This window comes from Anas acuta, chromosome 15 (genome assembly GCF_963932015.1).
Source record: "Anas acuta chromosome 15, bAnaAcu1.1, whole genome shotgun sequence".
NCBI lineage: Eukaryota > Metazoa > Chordata > Aves > Anseriformes > Anatidae > Anas > Anas acuta.
In genome coordinates, this window is record NC_088993.1 from 11,150,349 (window position 1) to 11,173,001 (window position 22,653).

The 22,653-nt window shown below is 39.3% G+C and overlaps 1 protein-coding gene across 1 annotated transcript in view; it reads left to right on the forward strand.

Annotated features, from left to right (window-relative positions):
- Nucleotides 1–5,366: 5,366 nt before the first annotated feature.
- Nucleotides 5,367–22,653, forward strand: part of LMTK2 (lemur tyrosine kinase 2) — a 43,595-nt gene continuing 26,308 nt past the window's right edge. Inside the window, exons 1-5 of the mRNA XM_068699072.1 lie at nt 5,367–5,751; nt 19,283–19,407; nt 20,287–20,431; nt 21,466–21,539; nt 22,041–22,159. Of these exons, the coding sequence (XP_068555173.1) occupies nt 5,604–5,751; nt 19,283–19,407; nt 20,287–20,431; nt 21,466–21,539; nt 22,041–22,159 (611 nt within the window). The 5' untranslated portion in view covers nt 5,367–5,603. The remainder of the gene's footprint in view (nt 5,752–19,282; nt 19,408–20,286; nt 20,432–21,465; nt 21,540–22,040; nt 22,160–22,653) is intronic.

The following is a 22,653-nucleotide window of genomic DNA, read 5'->3' on the forward strand; positions in this document are numbered from 1 at the left end:
AAGATCGCAAAGCATCCGCATTCCAGTACAAGGTAGATCCTTTCTTCCCCTACATGGCTTCAACAAACTGCACCTTCTGTTAAATCTTGAATCCTTATCGATGTCCTTCCAAATGTGAATTTTATCTGAAAGCATCAAGAACACCAGATGTCTGTATATTAGAGCGTACTTATTCCATTTTATTTATCCCTTTCTGGATGTGGCCTCTAGGTTCAAATACTCCTTTTTAAAATTCATTCTGGCAGTATGGACAATTATTTCCAAATTGGAATGAGTTTTCCCCCAGTACATATACTGACCCTTAGCAGGAAGACTTTGCTTGTGCTTTCACTAGAACTAAGTCTGAAAGCCAACTGCAGTCCACTGAAGAAGAATGCAAGTGGTCCAAGACCAATTTCTGGTTTAACTGTGGACCAGTTATTTAGGATCAGGTTATTAAAGATACTTAAAATGAGAGATGTGTACCTATATATGTAAAAAAACCTGTCCTTTCATCTTCTCTGAGATTCAGCTTGCTCAATTTTAATGAAAAATAGTAGTTGTATGAGTTGTTTTTTTTTATAATTATTTTTATGAAGTCAAGTATAAGGTATCTTGGAAGTGGAAAGTATTACATTAATAGGCAGGTTGACCAAGTATACCCAGTTTGATAGGATTCCAAACACAGCTCTGAAAAACTCATTTGGTTTTTCTCTTTCAACAGGTGACACATTTAAGTGGCAATGTATAATATTTTCAAAATTTAGTATTAGCATTACTTTTAATGGAGACATGCAATTCGTGTTGTATCTATTTTATTTTATTTTATTTTATTTTATTTTATTTTATTTTATTTTATTTTATTTTATTTTATTTTATTTTATTTTATTTTATTTTATTTTATTTTATTTTATTTTATTTTATTTTTAATGCTTATCTTCCTTTATTGAAAGGATTTGTGATGGAGAAGTTCCTTCTGATTTAGACATCAAGAAACAAACACTGCTTTTTTGGCAAGCTTTTGTGAATAGAGTATACACCAGCAAGATACTAATTACAGGACCATTCATTGCAGCCTGTGGGTAATGAATTAGTTTGTTTTCAGAAGCAGTGGTTCTACAGTTTGTAGGTTTTTTACTAAACCCATGCCCTTTGGCTAACGCATTGCCAAATTATTCCATTGCAGGAGTGCTGTTCTTGTCATATGACACCTACAGTGTAAAAACACATGAAACCTTAAGCAGCAGTGCTTGCTTATTTCAGTCATCTCAGATAGGGCAAGTTTTTGAGAGCTGCTGAACAGCTTCCACAACTATTACTGTAATGAAGTACCACGTGAGGAAAGACTGAATTTGCAACCTTATTATTTGATCTGTTGCAGTTGCATCTTACCTAGTCTATTTGTGAGAATATTCTTTCTGCCTTGCTTTTTTCCTTTGACACATATAATGTATATTTAGATCAGTACTGCATTAGACGCTCCTTTGACTAAATAGTTTCTCATTCTATTTAGTATTGCTTTCCTGCATCTGGAACAAAATTTAATAGAGCACACAGCTCAGCATTTGCTAAAAATAAATAGGGAAGAATAACACGTAGGAGAGGGTCACAAGGAGTATCTAATACAGCTATGGAAGGTCATCGTTTTGTATTTCCTGTCTTATTAATGGAAATTACTTAGCTAAATCTTAGCTAAATCTCCTCGTTTTCTCTGAAACGGTGCAGAGTTCTAGAGAAAGCCTTAAAACACAGATGTGATTTAGTTCAGCACTAGACATCTAAATAAAGAAAAGAGCATCTTCATAAAGCAAAGAGTTCCAAAATCGGCAGAACTGGTATTTTGGCTGGCAGCATCAGCAGAGAGCAATACCTGGGTAAAGAAATTTGCCCACTCGTGACTATTTCTTTTAAGTCAGGATGAAATCCTGTTGATAAGAAACGTATACTGATAAAAAGGCACTTCTTATGCCTTCTTGAGGGAGTACTGAAACACTCTTTTACAAAAAATCACTCATTAGATTAATTTAATTGAGTCCTTAGGATGGTTTAGTGGACAAAAGGGAAATTGATTTAATAAACAACATAAATTGGATAAGGTATATTTAAAATTATGATCCACCTTCATGTCTTCATGTTAAGACCTCGTCAAAGCCCACCTGTTTGAAGCCAAAGTAGGTAATGCCATTCCAGATCAGAGCCATCAAAATACAATTGGTATTCCTGAGTCGACAAATATGAAATTTTTACTAAGTTTGCAAGGACATCAGTGGCAAATGCAAATCTAATTCCGAAATATTTCCCAAGAAGAATGTAATTCCTCTGTGGGGAATTACTCTTATAGCTCTTATGACAAGAGCTGCTGGTCCATCGTTTAACACATTTTTAAATTCAGATAAACGGAACTTTCTGCCAGCAGTTCACAATATGCCCTGCCATGTTTTTCAGAAGTTTGTCTCTCCATGTGCAAGCTTAAGCATTTGTGGGAAGAAATCGGGGAGTTCTGTTCTAAACTCATTTTAGAGTGACAGATTCAGAATGAGGGGAAAACATTTGACTTAAATAAGCAAATTACTCATTGTTTTAAACCCGCTTTTCTTTTGCCAATTTTCCTTGGGAGCTATATAAAATCCTTTTGTAGGCTGTAGTATTGGAACAGCAGTGAACTGAGAAAGATATCTCTAGTTATATAAAAACACTATTTGGTCACTATGACTGAACGTGGAGGTTAAAATTTGTTCCTATTTATCAGGTAGAGGAGCAAGTTACTGCTTAATATAAAAAGGGAATAGTGACGGTGAAGGAAAACATTATGCATAAAGGGATGAGACATTTTTCTTTTGGGGAGCGGAGGTGTCGGGCATGTGCCTCAACATTCATATATACAGAAACTAATCTTTATGCTTAAAACAGTGGCCTGGAATAAAGACCTGGGTTCTGTTTTCAGTTGCATTCCTGATGCTCAGCGGTACTGTTTTGTAGTAAGCAAATTGTGAGTATTTTGGGGAGTTATTCACAGTTACACTGAGGACCTTTAACACCCCTCTGGCAACTTGCTTAGTCTGCTAGACAATATTCCTTCCGCACCAATAATGTTATCAAAAATATTTAAGAAAATCAACTGAAAATAAAACTATCAACATCCTTTGGTTGATCCAATTATCCCTCTCTAAAAAAAGGTTTTAACACCTCCCACACGGAACAGCAGCTTCAGTAATTTGGCAGTGATAGCAGCGCATAATCAAGAAACATGAGGCTGCGATGTGGTAATACATCCCATTTTGTGTACAGGAAGATTTTTGTTTTATTTAAGTAAATATATTTTCTGTATAAGTACCTTTTGGATTTCTTGGCATTAGGTTGCTCATCCCATTACTCTCGTACAGTCGCCACAAATGTTCAGCTGCAGAAACGGGAAATGAGTGAATTGTAGCATTCCTGGTGATGGCAGATACAAGATTAGGATTTGTGTCTTTGTTTTTGGGATGCTTGTGGTATATTTGTAGATAGGGAGTAACTGTGACTAACAAATAGAACAAAGGATTGGTTGGTTTTGTAGCTTCAACTGCATATTCTACCAATGACTAATTCACAGCTAACCTTAAGTGTACTGTCATTATAGAATAGTGCTCTGACAAGTCCTTTTAATGATAGGTTACCATCACTTCCCAGATAATATTACAACATGATGCTTTATCAGCAAATAACATCAAAGGTCTAGCATTCAATTAGGATGGGGTGGGTTGTGAAGTGAAGCAGTCTGCTGTGGTTAAAATGCACTGAATTGTTTTCACTGTTGAAGTGAGAACACCCTTACATTGTAAACCTGCTGCTAGGCTACAAGAGAAGTTTTAAACTTAAGGTCTGTAGCTGCTGTGAACCTCAAAACTATTTGCTTATGGAATTTGCAGGAAGCCAGTGACAGATCTCCGAAATACCACAGACCCTAGATACCAGAGTGATAGGTAGGAATCAGATTTGCCCATGTAGTTATACCATAATAGCACAGTGTGGTTTGAATAACCATCATTGAATGGATAAAGTGTCAGCTAGAAGGAAAACACATCCAGAGGCCCCAGCCCTGATGTCCATATTCAGAAAGGAGGTTTGGTAAAGTGAAGAATCAAGGAATATTTTTGAAGCTTCCAATGGATATTATATATGTGTAGACAAAGACCAGACTAGAGGCTTGTCACCAGCACCAGTTTTAAATCCATACAGAACTATTTAAATTAACATAGTAGTTTTTTGTACATGAAAAAAATAATGTTGTGTAACCTACTGCTTATTGCATATCAGTGATTTTAAAGGGAAGAAGCCCTATTTTGCCTTCCCAGTACTCAAATCTATGGACAGCCAGGCAAGGAATAATTTGGAATAATCTCTTGCTTTAAAACATTCACAAGAAGCAGCATAATAAATTAACAATAGTTTACTAAAACGACAAAAGATTGTCTGCTGCATTGCTGTTCAAGTACAATACTTCCCGTGGAAGAAAAAGTAATTAGGGCATTTCAAAAAATATGGGACATTTGGTAATACAATTAATGTCTTCGAACCAGAGAGAACTTATCAGGGGGTAGACACAGATTGGTAGCAGAAGGGTAGTTAGACTTTCAGTAGATGTCTATGGCAGGAGCAAAATTACGCTAGAAAAAATTGCTAGAGATAAGGATTTTGGTTTCTGTTTGTGTCTGCCTGAACATCGTGTCCTCAGTGCTGCTTGGGGCACGAAGCTTTCCTTTCCTGAGCTCCCAGGGGCGTGCTCGTAGGACATTGCTTGGGACAAGTTGTGCTCCCAGATCCATTATATAACCCTGACATAATTAGCCCATTCTGCTAAATTATTGGGAAAATGGGAATGGAGCGAGCCGTGTGGTATTTCTCCATTTCCTCACTCTATGCAGCGTCTGGTTGCTTGGGATTACCGCTGGTGTTTACGTTGCTTAATGCCGTCACCTCGTCTCCGTGCTCTGTAAAACCTGAATATTTACAAACGGGACCGAGGTGGGGCCTCGTGTGTGCGCCGTGCCCGAGCCCCGCTGTACCACGGCCCCCGCCCGCCGCCCCTCAGCCCCTCCTGCAGGGGGCAGCGCTCTGAGGGGCTCCCCCCGCCCTGCGCGGGCTCGGCCGGGCTCCTCCTCCCCGCCGATTGGCGGAGGGAGCCTTCAATGCCGGAGAAGCCCCGCCCCCCTCCGCGGCCCGTACTGCGGGCCGATCGCCGAACGCGTCCCGCCCTCCTCCAGCCGCAGCCTTCGCTCGGCCCAGCCCGCAGCGATTGGCTGATGCGGCCGCCGATCACAGCTCGGCCCTGTGCCGCCCAGCGCTCCCGCCTTACTATAGCGAGACGCGGGCTGATTGGCCCGCCGGGCTGCCAGTCAGCAGCGCGCCCCTCCCTCCCCGTCAGGTAGCCCGGAAGATGGCGGCGGCGGCCGGCGGGGCTCCGTGAGGGGAGCGGGGCTGCGGGGCCGATGTCGCGGGCGGCGGCGCCGCCGAGGCAGGGGGCAGCGACCGCCGGGGGGGCCGCGGGGAGCCGCTGAGAGCCTCTGGGATCCGCTGGGATCCGCTGGGAACCGCTGGGAACCGAGAGCCCCGGCTCGGGCGCCGGGCGGCAGCGCGGGGAGGGGATGCGGCAGCGCGGCGGGGCCGGGCGGCGGGGGGCCGGTCCGCCGCCCCTCTGCCCGCAGCCCCTCGGGCCCGGCCTGCCCGCCGCCCTCCTGCTCCCGCTGCTCCTGGGCGCCGCCGGGGCGGCTCCGTTTCCGTCAGCAGCGGCAGGTGAGGCGGGGGGGGGCCGCGAGGGGGTCGCGCATCGCTGCGGGGTGTCCGGCCACATGCGGCTGTTCTGCGGCGGGCGCCGCTCAGGGCTCCGCGGGATTCCCCTGCTCCGTGGGGACCGCCCGGCCCGGCTCCCGGTGCGGGGTGGAGGCTCCGAGGGCAGACGGTGCTTCCCTCGTTTCCGGCCCGGTTAGCCGGGTCCCCTCGCTCCATCGTCTCCCTGAGCAGGCACGGAGTCCGTGCTTGTTTGTCATGCATTAGGTAACGCTGCCTGCCTCCGCTTCCCTGCCTCGTTTTCCTGTTTATCCTGGAGACATAGAATGAAAAATGTGCTCTCTCAACGTTAGGAATTACTGCTGGGAGGTTTATTAGTGCGCATAGGTAACAACCGCTTTTTTGTGTGTATGTGTTTTATCACAGCTTGCAAGCATAAAATTGTGTTAGGACAGAATTTGGTTAGGCTTGGCTTGAATGCACGCTGAGATTCAGTCCTCAAGAGTTTAGCAGCTGAAATAGACTCCACATTTGGAGTGGAGAAGCAGCAGCAGTGGGGAGGGAGACAGATCTGAAGCACAGAGATAGGTAATTTGGCTGCTGGTCCACGGAAAGTATCAAAACTGGCAGTGGAACACATGCTGCCTTTAGCAGGATCCATGCATTTTTTTCCACTTATTTTCTTCCCAAGAAAAATTAAGAATTGTTCATGAATTACTCCTTCTGTCAGCCTTCCTTGAGGTCAGTCTTTCTATAAAAGTAAGCCACCAAAAAAACCAAGAACTGTCAGTCACATTTGTATTTCCTTTGAGACTAAATGATAATTTTCTCACTCATGAAATGGTTGAAGATTTTGCAAATAACGTTGGCTTGTCATCAGGCCCCAAGGTAAGACAGTGTAGTCAGGTCTGTGTGGCGGTTTCTTCCTTTTCTGTCTGTCTTTTCCTGACATGTTATTAGTTTTTCTATTTAAAGCTAGGTGTCGATGTCTGCATTAAGTATTCTCGAAGAAGCCTAGTTGTTTTTTTTTTTATTTTATTTTAATAAAAATTGCTCTGCTATCAGGACTATCATGTATCTTACAAAGCTTGGAGCTGAAGATGTAATTTCTACGACACTGGCAAAAAGCTTAGCTGTCAGAATGAAAAGTTGATTGGACATATTGCAGGAAATTTCATTACAGTTACCTTTTTTAAAAAGAGGCTAAATTAGATATGTTAAGTATAGTACTGCTAGGGGAAGTACTCACGATGCTGTAATGTTGCACTAATACGAAGTGAACGTCATACCCGAACTTCATAGGGTGTCTTCGGTTATAATCTTAGCCCAAGGTATATGTATGTGGGGTATTACCTGAAATTCAGTAAATTGCCACATCCTATCATGGGAAACCCAGTGGACTTGGGGGAAATGGAACTCCTGTTTTTTCCTGTATCTTTGCCCATATGGTAAGAAGCAGTGTATTTGGATTGATTGAAAGATATTTAGTATTTAGACCCTTAAAGCCTCAAGAGGAACCTTTTCCAGTTTCAGTGGCATCACTTTTGCTGAGAAGACTTTCAACAGACTTCTTTTCTGAATGAGATAATGCGTACAAATGGTTTTGTGTGCAGCAGATTCTGCAGCACATCCCATATCATCAGGATAGCAGTAAGCAGCTGGAAAGCTACAAGGACCTCTTTTCCCTTCCTTTGAATAGCTCACCCATGGTTGACAGACGGTTTTGTCTTGAACCCGCTCTGTCATACTAAGCACATTTTATAAACTGTCCAGAAAACGAGCCTGTAACTTTTACTCTGCTGGGGTAGGAGGCATGAATTGTGTTTGAAAACAGCTTCAGCTATATTATGACTTTCTCATGTATCCTGTGATAAGCTGCTTTGATTTCCTTTATTGAGACCGGTGTTCATTGATGATTTTGGAAATTATGGTCGGTGTTGTAGGCCTTGGCAGTTCTTGCAGTTGACCATAATGCGCAATCTGATATTAAAGAGTTGTGAACTTGTGAAGAATTTAATGGGCTTTTCATAAAATAATTAGTAAGGGATTTCAGAGTTACTTCAAGATCCCACAATTCTGCACCTAGCAAGAAGGGCTATTTCTCTGACAGGGGAGAAACGTTTTGTTGTGTGTTGCCCCAAGCACTTTACTGGAAGGATGGCAATCCACAGAAAAGGAGGAAAGGATCTGTGTTATCTGAAGTAGTTGTAGTGAACTTTGTGGAATAGTTAATGGAATATACCCATAATAAATAGATTTCCCTTTCAAGAAGGAAGGAAGAAAGCAAGGAGTGAGAATGGGCAGGTTCTAGTGGGAATAGATAGGAGTCCTTGTTCAAAAATGTTACATTTTGTGGAAATAGCGTGGAAGTATGCCAGACCACAGCTGGGGAATTGTCAGGTTTCCGGGGTCTTGATCAAGATGAATGATGCAGCTCATTCCTTAAGTCTGGCTTTACAGTGTTTGCAGGTGAAGGTGTGCATTGGTGTGTTCTGTGTCTGTCTCCTGTTTTTGAGGTTGTATTTCTAAACTTGGGAAAAAAAAAGGATGTGGTAAAGGAAACTTTGCTTGAACTGTTTCCCTAGTATGCTTCATAGCAATTATTGTAACAGATAGGAAAAGCAAGATGTCAAAGATGTTACTAGCTAGAAATACTTAGACCAACTTAAATTTAATTTATTCTGTGAATGGAAAAGAAGGATACTGATATGTATGGTGATAGTTCTGAATTAATGGTTTCACCTTATCCTGGAGGTAAGAGCTCGGGACAGGTCTAGTTGATACCAGCTTTTGAAGAATGTATTACCTAATGTGTTAAAAGTAGAAGAGTTCAAAAAATGAAATACTGCGGTTTTTCTGAGGCATCAGTGATTTTACCTGAATGCATCAAGCTAGGACAATTTTCATCTTAAGTGTTGTGTGACTAAAGTAAGGGTATTTGGGAAATTGGGAGCAGCACTGTTTTGCAGACAAGCATACTGAATTATAATCTGACACTTCTGCTTTACTGTACTAAAGCTTTCTATTTAAATTCATGCTTGCTTTGTTTTCGACTGGGATTTTCATACATGGCCTTAATTCAGCTGCCTCCCCAGAAAGATTGGAATGTGAATCAAGGGTATGTACGTTAATGTCAGACAAAGCATTTCTATCATCTCTCTGCTTTATGAAGTCCTCGCAAGTGCAAAGGAACAGGGACTCAAAAGAACTCTTATTTTCTTGCAAAACTTGAATAGGTGGTAGCGTTTTAACGGGTGTGTTTGGTCTTACATCTGTGCTGAATTACATGGTCTGCTCAGTTGAACTGAGGCTGCTGCACTGGCGCCTACACGAGTCCTTGGTTTGTGCCAGGACCTTCCTTGTGGACTGCCCTCCTGAACCAGATGCATGGCACAGCAGTGGAGCCTTTTTGAAGAGCCTGGTAATGTACAGCTCCAGAAAAGAGACAGAAATTTGTGTCTAGTGGCCAGAGATAGCTAGATGTTGTTCGTGCAGCTCTACCTAGTATAGTCAGCTGGCCACAGGTGACAGTGTGAGATTTTCTTCTCTTTTTATTTGCTAAGATGAGTTCTGTAGTTCACGTGTACTCTTGGGAAAGCTGTTGGTTTTGAGTTGCTTTGGCTTGATGTTTTGCTTGGTCTTGTGTCGGCCTGGGGCCTGCTTGTGGTTGTGGCCTGTGGTTTGGATCTCTGTACAGTGTATCTGACAGTTGCACATTATGAGAAAAGCAATTTTCTAAGCATATGCAAGGTAGAGACCCAGATCATTTGAAGTTAAGAAAAATCTCCCTTGTAAAGGGGTTTTAATCAATGGTATAGTTTTCTTGGGAGTGGTCTGTTCACCTAACCTTTCTTCTCTCTTTCAAGCACTACATTTGTTTACTTCTCCCTGTATTTCGTTTTCTAACTTCTGACCCAGATGCCTAATAATTGTAGAGCTAGAGCTGCTGGGTTGTCTTTCATCTTTTGTTTCTCTCTGTGACTTTGTGACTTTGAGGTAAGAAGGCAACCCCAGCTCTTGGCCTGCAGGAATGTTCCCTGCAAGACTTTGTTCACAGGCTTGGTCTGCTTTCTCTGCCTCTGGCTGTAAGGTGTCTAGAGTTTGCTAGAACCGAAGCAGTACTTAGAGGAGGCAGCCCCTTTCTGAGGTGTTTTCTCACATCTTGAATGCTGTGGTATGTTTAATAATTCCTCAGGTATTGTAGCATGTTAAGATAGCACTGATCAGAGGCAGTCTCAAAGCTGTGGTTGTGGCATTAGGCCTGGGTTTGAAAGGAAGGCCCCATTGGTGAGTGCTGGTTTTACCACGGGTCCTGGATGAAAAAGGAGTTTGTGTTATATAGTCAGAGCCAACATTTGGAAAGCACAAAAGGCCAGGTTATATTCTGGGGAGGGCTACTGACCAACTGTCAGGCAAATCTGAATAGAAGTCATTTTCTGAATGTTTGCTGTAGTCTGGTTTCAGTCCCTGTATGTGTGGTTTGCCTGTGCAGGACATGGGGATCCTCAGCATAATTCCAGAGGCTGGTTCTCTGTCCTGCTCCTAATGTGCTATTTCAGCAGCAGAAGTACAATGCGCGGAGCACTGGATTTCCTTAAACTTCATTTTGGGCCTGCCGTTCTGTTGAGTGTATCTAGTACATGGAGCCTGGTGGGGTTCTGCAATAGCTTTGGCACTTTGATTGCTCTATATAAACTGTTCTCATTGTACTACTTGAAAGGACTTGAACAACTTCAGTGGTACTAGGAACGTCTCATAGACATAATTGGAGATGTTCAAAGTGTGTCAGTTGTTTCAGTCTGAGAGGTTCATTAAGCATAACTTGGAGCAGGAAGGTGTTGTGCCAGATGCAGGTTAGGCAGGGTGATGGAGTGAAGCAAGCTGTGTCGGGGAATTGTCTGCTGAGGGAATTCAGTACGAAAAGCTGGTCTGAAGTAGCACTAAGTGTCATCCAATGCTACACAGAGAGTTTCCTTAATGGAAGGGAAACGTCACTTCAGTGATTCAACAGGGATGTGAATTGTTCTAGAGCTACCTTTGTACCCTGAGATTTCTCTGTTACGAAAGAGGTGTGGGGAAGTTGGGCAGTACTCAGACAGGCTTCTGAGTACTGCCTTTAAGCTTTCAGCTTGTAGGCTAGATTCAGTTCTCCGAAATCAGGCATGTGGCCTGTTCTCTCTCATAGAGGTTCTTCATCTGTGGATGGGGATGAGAAATAAAGGTGAACAAGCTCTTCTGGCAAAATGATTGCCTTGTTTTCCATGTACCTTATCCCAGTCTTAGATGGAAATTGGAAATGTTTTGTTAACATCAGGATTCTAGAAAATACCATCAGTGAATGTTGCAAGTGTGGATTCCTTTTGCATGAACCAGAAGTAATTTGTCTCTTCAAAACAATCTTTCTTCACGAGGGCTGTGGAGGGCAGATGCTGAGCACTGCTTTCTGGGGACAGCGACAGGACCTGAGGGAACGGCATGGAGCTGGGACAGGGGAGGGTCAGGCTGGGTATCAGGGAAAGGTTTTTCACCAGGAGGGTGGTTGGGCACTGGGACAGGCTGCCCAGGGCAGTGGTCATGGCATTGAGCCTGCTGGTGTTCCTGAAGCATTTGGACAATGCTCTCAGATGCATGGTCTTTCAGGTGGTGGAAGGAAGAGGTATGGAAATTGTGGTTTCCGTGCTGCAGATAACTCTGATGGTTTGAGATACCACGATATGTAATCTTCTCATACTTTAGATGACTGTGGTCTACCCTGTTTTTTTGTTTTGTTTTTTAAAACCTACCAACTCATGTGCCTCACAATTGGAGAGATGTTAAAGTGCGTGGAATCATACTGTCCTTGGGTAGGAATATGTTGTTAAAACCAACATCTAGCAGCATGTTACAGTGTGCTCTGCAGAATTCTTTTTTTTTTTTTTTTTAAGTGTGTATATAGTGTGTGTGTGTACACACACACTCAATAATCAGCTGCAGCCTTTGCAAGATTTTAATTAACCTAGATTCTCCAGAAACATTACCATGAAAGCATAGGAAATATTATTATTGAAGACTTGCATTTTTATCCTTGTCTTAAGATCTTGCTTTGTGCAAATACAACATTTTAACACTTCAACTTCAAACAGACCTTTCTCTATAAACACTGGAAGTGCTAGCCTGTACTTATTCCTTATTAAAATTGAGCCCAGGCTGTTTTACGAGCTATTCTTTGACATCACTTGGAAGTCTTGTGGAGTAACAGAACAAGGACAAATACAGAACTAACCCCAACTCATGGTTGTGCTACTTGCTAATTGTTCTGCCAACACTGAGGTGGGCCAGGATAAGTGTTGAGAAGAAAATATGGATTGGAGCAGTGTTGTTTTGGGATGCTGTATGGCTTGGGGATCCAACGTTGTCACAGCTATTTGTGACCTAGGATACGTAACCTCTGCCAGCCTCGAGTACAAAGTGGATTTCAGCAGCTGCAGAAGCTCACTTGAAGCACACTGTAAAATAATTTGGGGGGGGAGCATGGGATAAAACAGTTTGAAAAAGCATTGGATGACAGGAGAGGTTTGTATTCTTTTTAAGGACAAATGGGAAGACTGAGCCAATTTGCCAAGAATTGCTGACACAGTTACTCATCTGGTTGTGATATGAAGGAGCTAATATTTCTTCTTCAATGTATTGTTTGTTGCATGGGACAGTAATGATTTCAGGGTCATGTCCACAAAACACCTTTAATTATGAAATTGACTTTTCTTTGAGTAGAACTGTGTTGAGCACAAGGGAAGCTTTAGGAAAGGGGGCAAAGGTGCTTTTTTATGGCTTCATGGGAGAAGTTCAGTAGGAAATTTCCACTTGCTGTCTTCACTACCCTTATTTCTGATGATCAGCTGTTAGGAAGAAGAAAAGCTGGTGTTTTTTCAAAAGAAATGTCTGTGCACCTGTTTTATTTTTTTATCCTGTCCACATCTCCCCATGAAGGATTTTAATAATAACCTAGGATAAAGCAAGGATGGTAAAGGCCAAGTTGAGTAAAGAGGGGTAAAATGTTTCAATTTCTGTCTAGAATAATACAGTAAGCGAGTAACTTGCTTGTGATTTCTTTTCCACTACTATTGAAAACGTCTTCTTAAGCGTAATATTTTGATTTAGGCTGTGTAAGGAAATTCAGATTGAGGCAGTCAATTTCTTATTGATAAAATGTTAATTGCTGCCTCTTGTATTCAGAAAGACTAAGTACAAGTGTGCCCAAGTAACTCAGCTGTTAAGTTTTTAGAGCTCTTTTTCTTGAGAGTGTAGCTATTGGGATTTTGGATAGTTGTAAGGAAGAAGAGAAAATAAGATGTCATCCATATCAAAGGTTATTTGTGTTAGGTATGCAAACATTGCCTGATCCAATACAAGGGTAGTAATAACATAATGAGAGGGAAGGCTTTTGAAATAACTCTTCAGTTAATAAACTTTCAGTAGTTTGTTCCAGATGATTTTTATTGCTTTAAAATGTTTGGGTTTTTCTTTGAATGGCAACAAGTATTAAAAATGTGAAAGCTGAAGAGTTCAGACATAAGCTGAGAACCTGATTAAAGTCCCTTGAGGGATATTATGTATGTCTGCTCTTAGGGACTTGCTTGTTGAAGGAACCACTTGACATAACTTGAGCATTTGGAAGCAGTTTGAGATTTCATTAAGATGCTGGCATTATGCTGAGGACATCAAGTCAATGAAAGTTATCTGAGATCTTGGGAACGTTTCCTCTTGCTGTATTGGTAATGATCATTCAAATCAAATGGCCGATTGGCATATGGAGTTCTGTTACATGCCTCTTGTGCTAAAGCTCTCCTCATCTCCTTTGGAAAGAATGGCTGAAGTGTAAATAACACTCCTTCCAAACTTACGCTAGGTTCGTCTGCTTGTGCTGTGCCTTAATTGAAGGTTAACAGTGACTTGATGCAATTCTAATATAATATTGTAAAGCCTATTGTAACGTAACATTGTGATGCATGATGGTGCTGCACAAATACCAGCCGAAGCTTACTCTTGAAGGTGATGCTGGTTTTTGGCTCCGCTGTTAAATGGAGCATAGGAAAAAAAAAAAGAGATGATAGGAATGCAGTAACTAACAGAATTGGCTCATGAGATTTTTTTATGAAACAAAGGAATTGCAAGGCACATCGTGCTTTGCCTTGCCATACTAATAAAGCATTACACAAAAGATACATCTAAGGTTGTTTTAAAGAGTCTTTTGTGTTAGTATTCTGCCTGTTACCTCTAGGCCTTCTTACACAGATAACACTGAGTCTTGGTTTTGTCTGTATTAGCAGCAAGGCTCTGAAGATTTCATGGAGTAAACAAATGCAGGAGAAACCCTTTGTGAGAACAGATAGCGATGTAAATCTGACATGTGAAGAACTAGGTAGGAGTTGAGAACAAGTTAATTTTCAAGTTAATTGCTAGCACAGAAGAAAATGACAGCATTACTTAGGAAAGTCAGAGTAGCTTTTAAATGTGTATTTATGAAAAACAGTATAAATTAGCATTATTACATATTTAATCTGGTTACATTAATATCTATGAATAGCACAGTAAGTAAACTGGTCAGGTTTATGACAGATATCATGGATGTTGCTGGAGAGAAACATCGGATTTGGCCATTCAATAGTATTTGAAATGATGCTATGTTCTGACTTGATGTCATAAGGTAACATCTCAGTTCCTGATCGTATAATTTCAGGGTGTTCAAAAGGCAGTTTAAGTGACTGCTGTCATGCTAGATTTGTGCTGGAATAGTTATAGCTATTAGTGTGGAGCTGCCATTTAGATAGCTGCTCTTGAAAGAAAAGAGGCACTTGCTTATGCAGTGGGACTGTTGTCGCATAGCAACTACTGTGCTGAAAGCTTAAAATCAGATGCTCCCTTGAAGTTCCCTGTGCTGCTCTAATAATGCTTACTTTATCTGGGCCTTGCACTGTCTTTATCACAGCAGTGTCTTTTGTTAGCGTACTAAGTCATGTCTGTCATGTACATTGATTTTTTTTCCTGAGCTTAGAAATGTGCAGTGTTGTGCTGCTTTTTTTTTTTTTTTTTAGCCCAATTTCCTGAAGATTTAAGACTTTAACAATATGATAAATCACTTTGAACCAAATTTTAGAGAGGTGGTGTTCATGCTCCATGGCTTTTGATCTCTGGTAAGGGAAGGGAGAGGCAGGTCTGCTGTCCCTCATACGGGGCTGGCAGTTACATCTGATCCTGTGCCTGTTCTGAGTGGTGGCTGCTGGCTGGCAAGTGAACATGGATTTACTGCTTGGCAGCCTGGTGTGCGTGTCATGCCTATATGATGGTAGCACAGGATGCCACGGATGACATGAGTGAGTGTTTGAGGTGATTGTGGGCGAAACTGGAAAATTGGACAGAGAGGGAAACCAGTTCCAGATGAGAAACCAACTTTTGTTTGCTTAGTTGGTACATTTGATGTGTCTACTGTCTTATGAAGAAAGTAGACTTAAAATACAGAAACCTTAATACAGAATCCTGAGCTATATACTTTTTTTTGAAATATACTTTGTCTGGAAGTAGCCTTTTACTACCCCTTGAGACATGCTAGTACTTATTGAAGTTTGTTCTCACGTCTATACTTGGTCCTGAGAATGCCAGCATAATTTATCATTATTGGTTTTTGTGTGTTCCTGTACTTGCACGTATGCAGGGCTTGACTTCAGATGTGCTGTGTTCAGATTTACACTTCAGTGTAAATTTTGCTTTTGCAATAGCGGTCTTCAGAGGTGCTGAAGAACCTGCTTCCAATAGCTGTTAATTAAATACCTACTACTTATGATAACATATGCTTTTAAAAAGTGTGTAACAGCATCAAGTTGGAATTTAACATGGTAAAGCTTTGAGAAAAAAGCCCTTTTTATTTTTGTGTGTTCATCATTTAAAAGTCATTTAGATATTGTTTTGAGAAGAAATGCTTGCTAGCTTTAAACATTTGTGTGAAGCATTGTGTTAACCATGCAGAAACACACAGACACACCTCATCTTCTTCTGCTGATTTTAATATGGCACTCAGACAATCCAGGCCTCTTCCTCCTGTGTAAAGAGTTTGGATAGACCAGACCTGAGCAGGCTAGACAGTGTGTGTCAGGTAGCATGAAGCTTTATGTTGTTCACATTTTTCATGTAGTATTTTTTGGTTCTGTTTTGCAGTTCATCTCCTAAAGAATGTAGTAGGTTGTTGCTGTATAGTTACAGTAGATGATAGTTTCTTAACTGAGATGATATGCTGAAAGTAAATTGAATAAATGCTTTACTTTTAGCATCTATTATGCGAAGAATTTAAACTTAGATACAAAATTGTAAGTGATACTGGATATATTTTTATCTTGGTTTAGATTAAAATTAATTTACAATATATTTTAGCAGATTTTTATTAGAGAAACTCTTGCAATCAAATGGTCCTTTATATTCAGATGAACTGATTTCTCTCTTTGCATTAAGGTCAGGATCTTGTAAATATACACATGCACCTTTATAATAGTTGCAAATACTTTCACAGTTTACAAACAAAAGGAATTAAACACCTCCTACCTTTTCAGTTTGCAGTCATTTTATGAAGTTCCAGTGAATTAATAGTTAGATGGAAATAGTTGGAAAAATGCAAAAGAGGTTACACTGCGGCAATTTGTCAAACACTACTTCCAATATTTAATCAGTGACTTCCATCACTGAATATGTATTTATGCAAGATATTAAAATAACTTCACTGATATTTTTAGCTCAATTATAGGTTGTCATTTTATATTTAATTTTACATTAATCTTTTTTAAAAGTGCAAATTAAAGATACCACTTATTAATGACTGTGTGAGACTTCAAAGTTTATCCAAATAGATCTGGATTCTGTAATTCTTAGTAAGTAGCACTTGTGTGAGTCATCTGAAATGCTATTCTTAAGTGTTGCAGAAACTTGCCCATGATAATTGGCATTTTTCTTACATTAAAGCATCTTTTTATAACTTTGTATATGAACGTTTTCCTTGTGTTTTTGGCAGATTAGGTGTCTTCCATCTTAATGAACCACTAATGGTTAGTTGCCTTTTCAAAGATGATCTTTTTTTTTGTGAACAAAAAAAAAGAAACGCAAAAAAACCACCTTCATTGCCTTCTCCAGTTATGTGCTGTTATTACACACAATTTCTTGGGAATTCTGTAAGATTAAGAAGTAACACAACGAGCTGCAGCAGATTTTTTTCTGAATTCCTTTCGAGACATTTAACGGTGGTGGTTACATTATGGGGAAGAGTATAACTTGCATAAAACACTCTAGACTTCAGGCTTGATAAATTTACAGTTTTCTTTACAGAAGAAACTGTAACCACAATGCGTTGTTTATTTTTTCATATAAATAGCTGAGGGCATATACAGTGGGTCTAACTTATACAGTTAACATAGCTTATGATCATTAATGCCTCAGAGTTGAATAAGCCAGAAGACTAGCGTAAGTCCTCCGAGACTGAGAGAATCCTCCTAGTGCAATAAACTGTACTCTATGGTGTGCTAGAGTGGGGCTTAGGAACTTTGGTTTTCTACTGGGAAGAATATATATTGTAATTGTGGTGATGTGTTTCCAGGTGCGTGTTAATAAGGGAGAATCTGCATCTGGTTGGTAGACGCTCTGTGGTGAGTTTGCTTCTCATTTCAGGGCTGTTGATTGTGAAGGTGAGGAAGCTGTTTGGAAATTGGGTGGGATGGTTTTGGGAAAACATTTAAAATAATTAGTAATACCTGGTACCATAAATCCATTTACATTTTTCTGTACTAAAGCTACCTTTTATTATTTGGCTTCAGTTAAAAGTTCAAGGGAATCTTTTAAGCTTCCTCTGAAGCCCTTTTACCTGTGTGTGTTTATTTCAGTAATGCAGCTATCTAATGGTTTATTCCACAATGTATTTGCTTATATTTGTGGTTTAGGTAATTTTCAGTCTGCTTAGCAATGTTACTAACCATCTGAGGGAAGCAAACATAAATTAGTGTTTACTTTTCCATTTCCTTGTTGATGCTTATAAATGAGATATACAAAGGCGTAACGTGGGAGCCTTGATTTAAATGAATGTAAATCATTCTATTGAGAACCCTCAGCAGAGACTTTTCAGAATTATGACTAAAAGGTGGTTAAATAGCATCATGTCGTGGTTGATGTGCATTCAAACAGCATGTAATAGAAATGCAGTATTTGGGTCCTCTAATGAGTCTGGAACGCCAGAGCTGCTGTTGAGACTAGAAATAGCATTGCTTGTTTGAAGACCTTTTTAAATTTTTGCATTTTTGTATGGATGGCTAATGTTCCTAATCTGTTGTGCAGAAAACTTGTAAGTTCCAAAAGTACGATAAAGCAGTAGTTTGTCAATTTATCTTTTACATTAAATGAAAATAAGTAAATATTCTGTAGGTGTTCCGCAGAACGTGGTGAACAGCTGTAGCTTTTTCTCGGAATCCTTGTAGTTTTTTTAAAGATTAAGAGCTAGTTTGGCAGGTTTGTATGTCCTTAGTTATGGTGATCAACTTCTTGTTTTCTTTATTTTTAAGGCTTTATTGTGTTCCATTGCAAGAAGTTCCCATTGATCCTTAGAGGTTCCCTAAAAATCCAGTCAGACTAAGTCACCTGACACTGTGTAACTTTTGCAATGCCGATGTAATATCTAAATATATCTTAATCAGTTATGGTCCTACTATTCTTCAAGCCATATACCAGTTCCTGTTTAAGAACCAAAAACAAACAACAAAAACAAAAAAATAACCCAACCTTCAAGATATGAGCTGTGGTTTCCCAGGGAACTACCCAAATACCTTTTTTTTTTTTTTCCTTCAACTTAAAATCAAAAACAGGCACGAAAATTAGTTTTAACTCCTCTAGCAATGCCTTAAGATTCTGTTAAAATGTTGTGTGAGGTTTTTGGTTCTGTGCAAGGAATGATTACCTGACTCATTCGTATAGAATGTGTTGTAGAACGTCTTTATCAGCTAATATGGAAGTGAGCTATTGGGAAATGCATTTACAGAATGGTGAGAGAGCATGTCTAAACTTGAAATGGAGACAAATCACCCGAAGAATCACAAGGAAACAGGAATTGAGGGTGGAGTTGGTTAGATCCATTGCACTTGTGAAAACAACTTGTGTGTTTGGCAGACTGTCATGATTGCATTTATTGAAAGAGACAGTAATGCCGTATAATAGTGTGTTAGAAATCTGTACACAATTCATGCGAGGAGTTCTTCTAGCTAAAGTCCGAAGTGTGCAAGCAGCGTATAGAACATACAAATATTTTGCCAGTTTTGTCCTTTTGGTCAGTTTCTTTTTTACTTTAATCATATCTTCAGAGTTAAATGTTCAAACTTATCTTTTAAATAAATTCTGAGGGAATTCTGAGGGAGAAATAAATTCTGAAGGAACTTCTTAAATTGCTAAATATATTTATATAATACTACATTTATATAATAATTTATATAATACTACATGTATATAATTTATATAATACTACATACATGTTTCCTTCTAGGACAAGGAGCTACAGCTGAAGTTTCCTCATCTTTTGTGATTCTGTGTGTATGTACTCTAGTAGTACTGGTAATACTGCTTGTAAACTGTGTCTCCTGCTGCAAAGACCCTGAGATAGATTTCAAGGTAAGCATTTGAACTTACAGATGTTATATACAAGTGGTATTTGCAGATGCAGTCTGATTTCCAGGGTACTTATTACTTGTGCTAATACTTTGTGGTTAGTGACACTTCTGCTGCCATACATTTCCTCTTCTGAAATAGCTGGCAAATGTATTTCTACATGCTGTAAAATACTGTTGCAGCTGGTTAAGTACTTGATCCATGCTGCAGTAAGGATTTTTAATGTCTTTTCAAAATCATTACTATCTATTAGGATCAGTAGCAAAAGTATACCCCGAGACAATTTTACTGTACTGGTTTTTTTTTTTTGCTCTTTGTTTTCATTTGCTGGGTTTAGTCTGCTGACAGTTTAAGATGTTTTAAGATGTTCCTGGCAAATATTATTGAAGCTGTATACCCAGGGTTGCAAATCTATTAAGAAGGTGTTATCAGAGAACGGTTACTTTTGAAACATCAGTCATTGGTGTTTCTAAACTTGAGTTTTGCTTTCATTTCTGAGGAAAGTCCCTGAAAAAACCTACGTGTTTTTGATGAAGTTAGTACTCATTGCTTTAATTCCTTTATTCAGCAATAATCTGAAAACAAGGAATAGAAGTATAAAAAATCTGTCACTGTCTAGAAAAAATGAGCCTCCTTATCATTGCTCATTCAGATGAAATGCTTTAAAAACTACAGTTAATTTTTTTCAGCTTTTCAGATGGTTTCTTTTAATATTAGCAGGTTATCTCACTTAAAAACAAAGCCCTTTGTAATGGGTAATATTTTACCTTCAGGTGGTTATTTTATTGTAGTCAAGTTTATGTATTCAGATAAGAAACTAAAAGAAATGTATTAGTGCTATTTTTAAGACACTAGTTTGAGTACTAATATTTTTTATTTCAGGAATTTGAAGATAACTTCGATGATGAAATAGATTTTACACCTCCAGCAGAAGATACTCCATCAGTTCAGTCTCCAGCAGAAGTTTTTACTCTTTCAGTTCCCAGTATTGCTTTACCAACTCCCTCCCAGTTTCCATCTCGCGCAGGTAAAATAGACTTTTTAAGTTTAACTGTTACAGATTGAATTAAACTGAGTTAATTAACCCTACATTTTTGTAGGGTATAGTGTGAAATTACTTAAAATATAACTTTCAGCAGGTGCTATATATACTAGCTTAAAAGACTGAAACTGACTTAAATCTGTTTAGACTGCTTCCTTTATGTATCTACATGCATAAAGGGCTTGAAATGCTCTGGGGATATCGGTGGCTTCCATGCTTTAGTAGTTGTCATCATGGCTGAGTTCTCATTGGACTTTAGACATTAGTCTTAAATGGAAGCAAGAGTTGAATCTCTTACTTGACAGCAGTCCTACTGTTTCAGCTGTATCCCTTTCTTAATATCACTGTAAGAGAGAGAATGCTGCTGAATCTCTTCTATAGTATAGAGTCTACCCTTGTTTCTGTTGATCCTCTGCCAAGGTCTTTGTCTTGCTTTCTGTCCTTTGCCTCTCTATGCTCTTTATGCAAAGTATTTTTAGTCAGAAAATGTCCTCCTTCCAGATGGTAGCTATAAGTAGGGCAGTTGGACTGAAGAGTAAAGCAGTCAACCCTTTTCTCTTAAAATGGTAACTCTATAACTATAAATGTTAAGATATAGAAGCAGTGAGTGTTTTGTTTTTTCTTCTGTTTACGTAGAAATTTGTGTAAGTGTGTAATTTTCCATGCCCCAGTACAGTGCATGATACACTTGTATTGGAATTAGAACTCATTTTTTTGCTGTCTTACTGAACTTTTTTTTTAAAAAAGAGGTTTACGTATCATAGAGACACATCTTTTGGGTGGGGTGGGTATTCTGGTACAAATGGTTTAGAAGCTGAAAAGTTTTTCTTGAATACTATTGTCACATTGCCTTCATACTTCATTTTGTTCATACTACGTTTTGTTGTTTAGCATGAATATATATGCATGTAAGTGGGAATAAATATTCTAGGAGCATGCATTTTTTCCTCAATGTTTGTTTAACTTTGTCAATCTGAGTGGTTAGCTGCATGTAACGTTTGTTTTGTTGTGTATAACAGATGGATCAAAGTCTCAAGTTGCACGTCAAAGTCTAAACTACATCCAGGAAATTGGAAATGGCTGGTTTGGAAAGGTGAGGAGTTCTTTAACGTTGTACTTCAGGTTGAGTTTTCCTCCTAACTAACCAGACTACTCTATTTCCTTTAATATGATGCTCTTTATTTAAAAGAGTTATAATAGCATAAGAAGAGCTATAGTTGAAATTGTTTACTTGTACGCACTTTTTTTTAGCTATGATTAGTGCTTCTTTAACTTAAATTCAATTTCTTACCAAAGCCACTATCTAGACATTTCACTTCCATGGGATGAAATTAATATGTTTCTGTTACTACCAATGTTTTCTAGGAAAAAAAACCACTTAAGTAAATAAATGATCTTCACAAAAAGACATTTTCTGAAAGCTGATGTGTTGATCAGTTGTCAAGATTTATTAAGTATGTGTGTTTAATTATCAGAGCTCTACATGTGTTGACAAGCCAGAAAATCTTCCATGCACCATGTTTTTAGCTCTTTTTTCTTTTGTAGAGAAACTCAATTTTTTACTGATTTAAAGACAACGGTTATCATTTTTCAGGTTCTGCTTGGAGAGATCTATACAGGCACTAGTGTGGCAAGAGTGATAGTGAAAGAATTGAAGGCAAGTGCAGGTCTCAAGGAGCAAGAACAGTTTTTAAGAAATGGAGAACCATACTAGTAAGTAAACCGTAACTAGGTTATCTTAAATACTTTCATACTATTGCTTATGACTTGCAGAAATATTTGTTCAGTGTTACTGTCTCTGCTTGCCCTGCCTTACAAATTAAAGTCTTGTCTTATGAAAATATAGTTGATTCAAAGTGACAAAATACAAGTTTGCTTAGATGTAAGCTCTTTGTATAAATGTGTTTGGTAGTTATTTGTTCATGATTGGGAAATGTACTTGGTTCGGTTTATCAGATTTTATTCTGCTATTTGGAGAAATCCTGATGTTGCAAACTATCATTGTCTAATTACTTGAGTTTAAGAAGTGAGGTTTAAATCCTGTATTTGAATTTTGTATTGGAAGTAGGAGAACTGGTAACACTCTGTTATCAGATACACTTAAATTTCTTGAAAATTCCCCTATTAAATGAACACAGCATAGTGCTAAAAACTAAATTTTGTACAGGTAGCTTGCAATTGGGCTTGTGCAAAAAAAAAATGTCAGG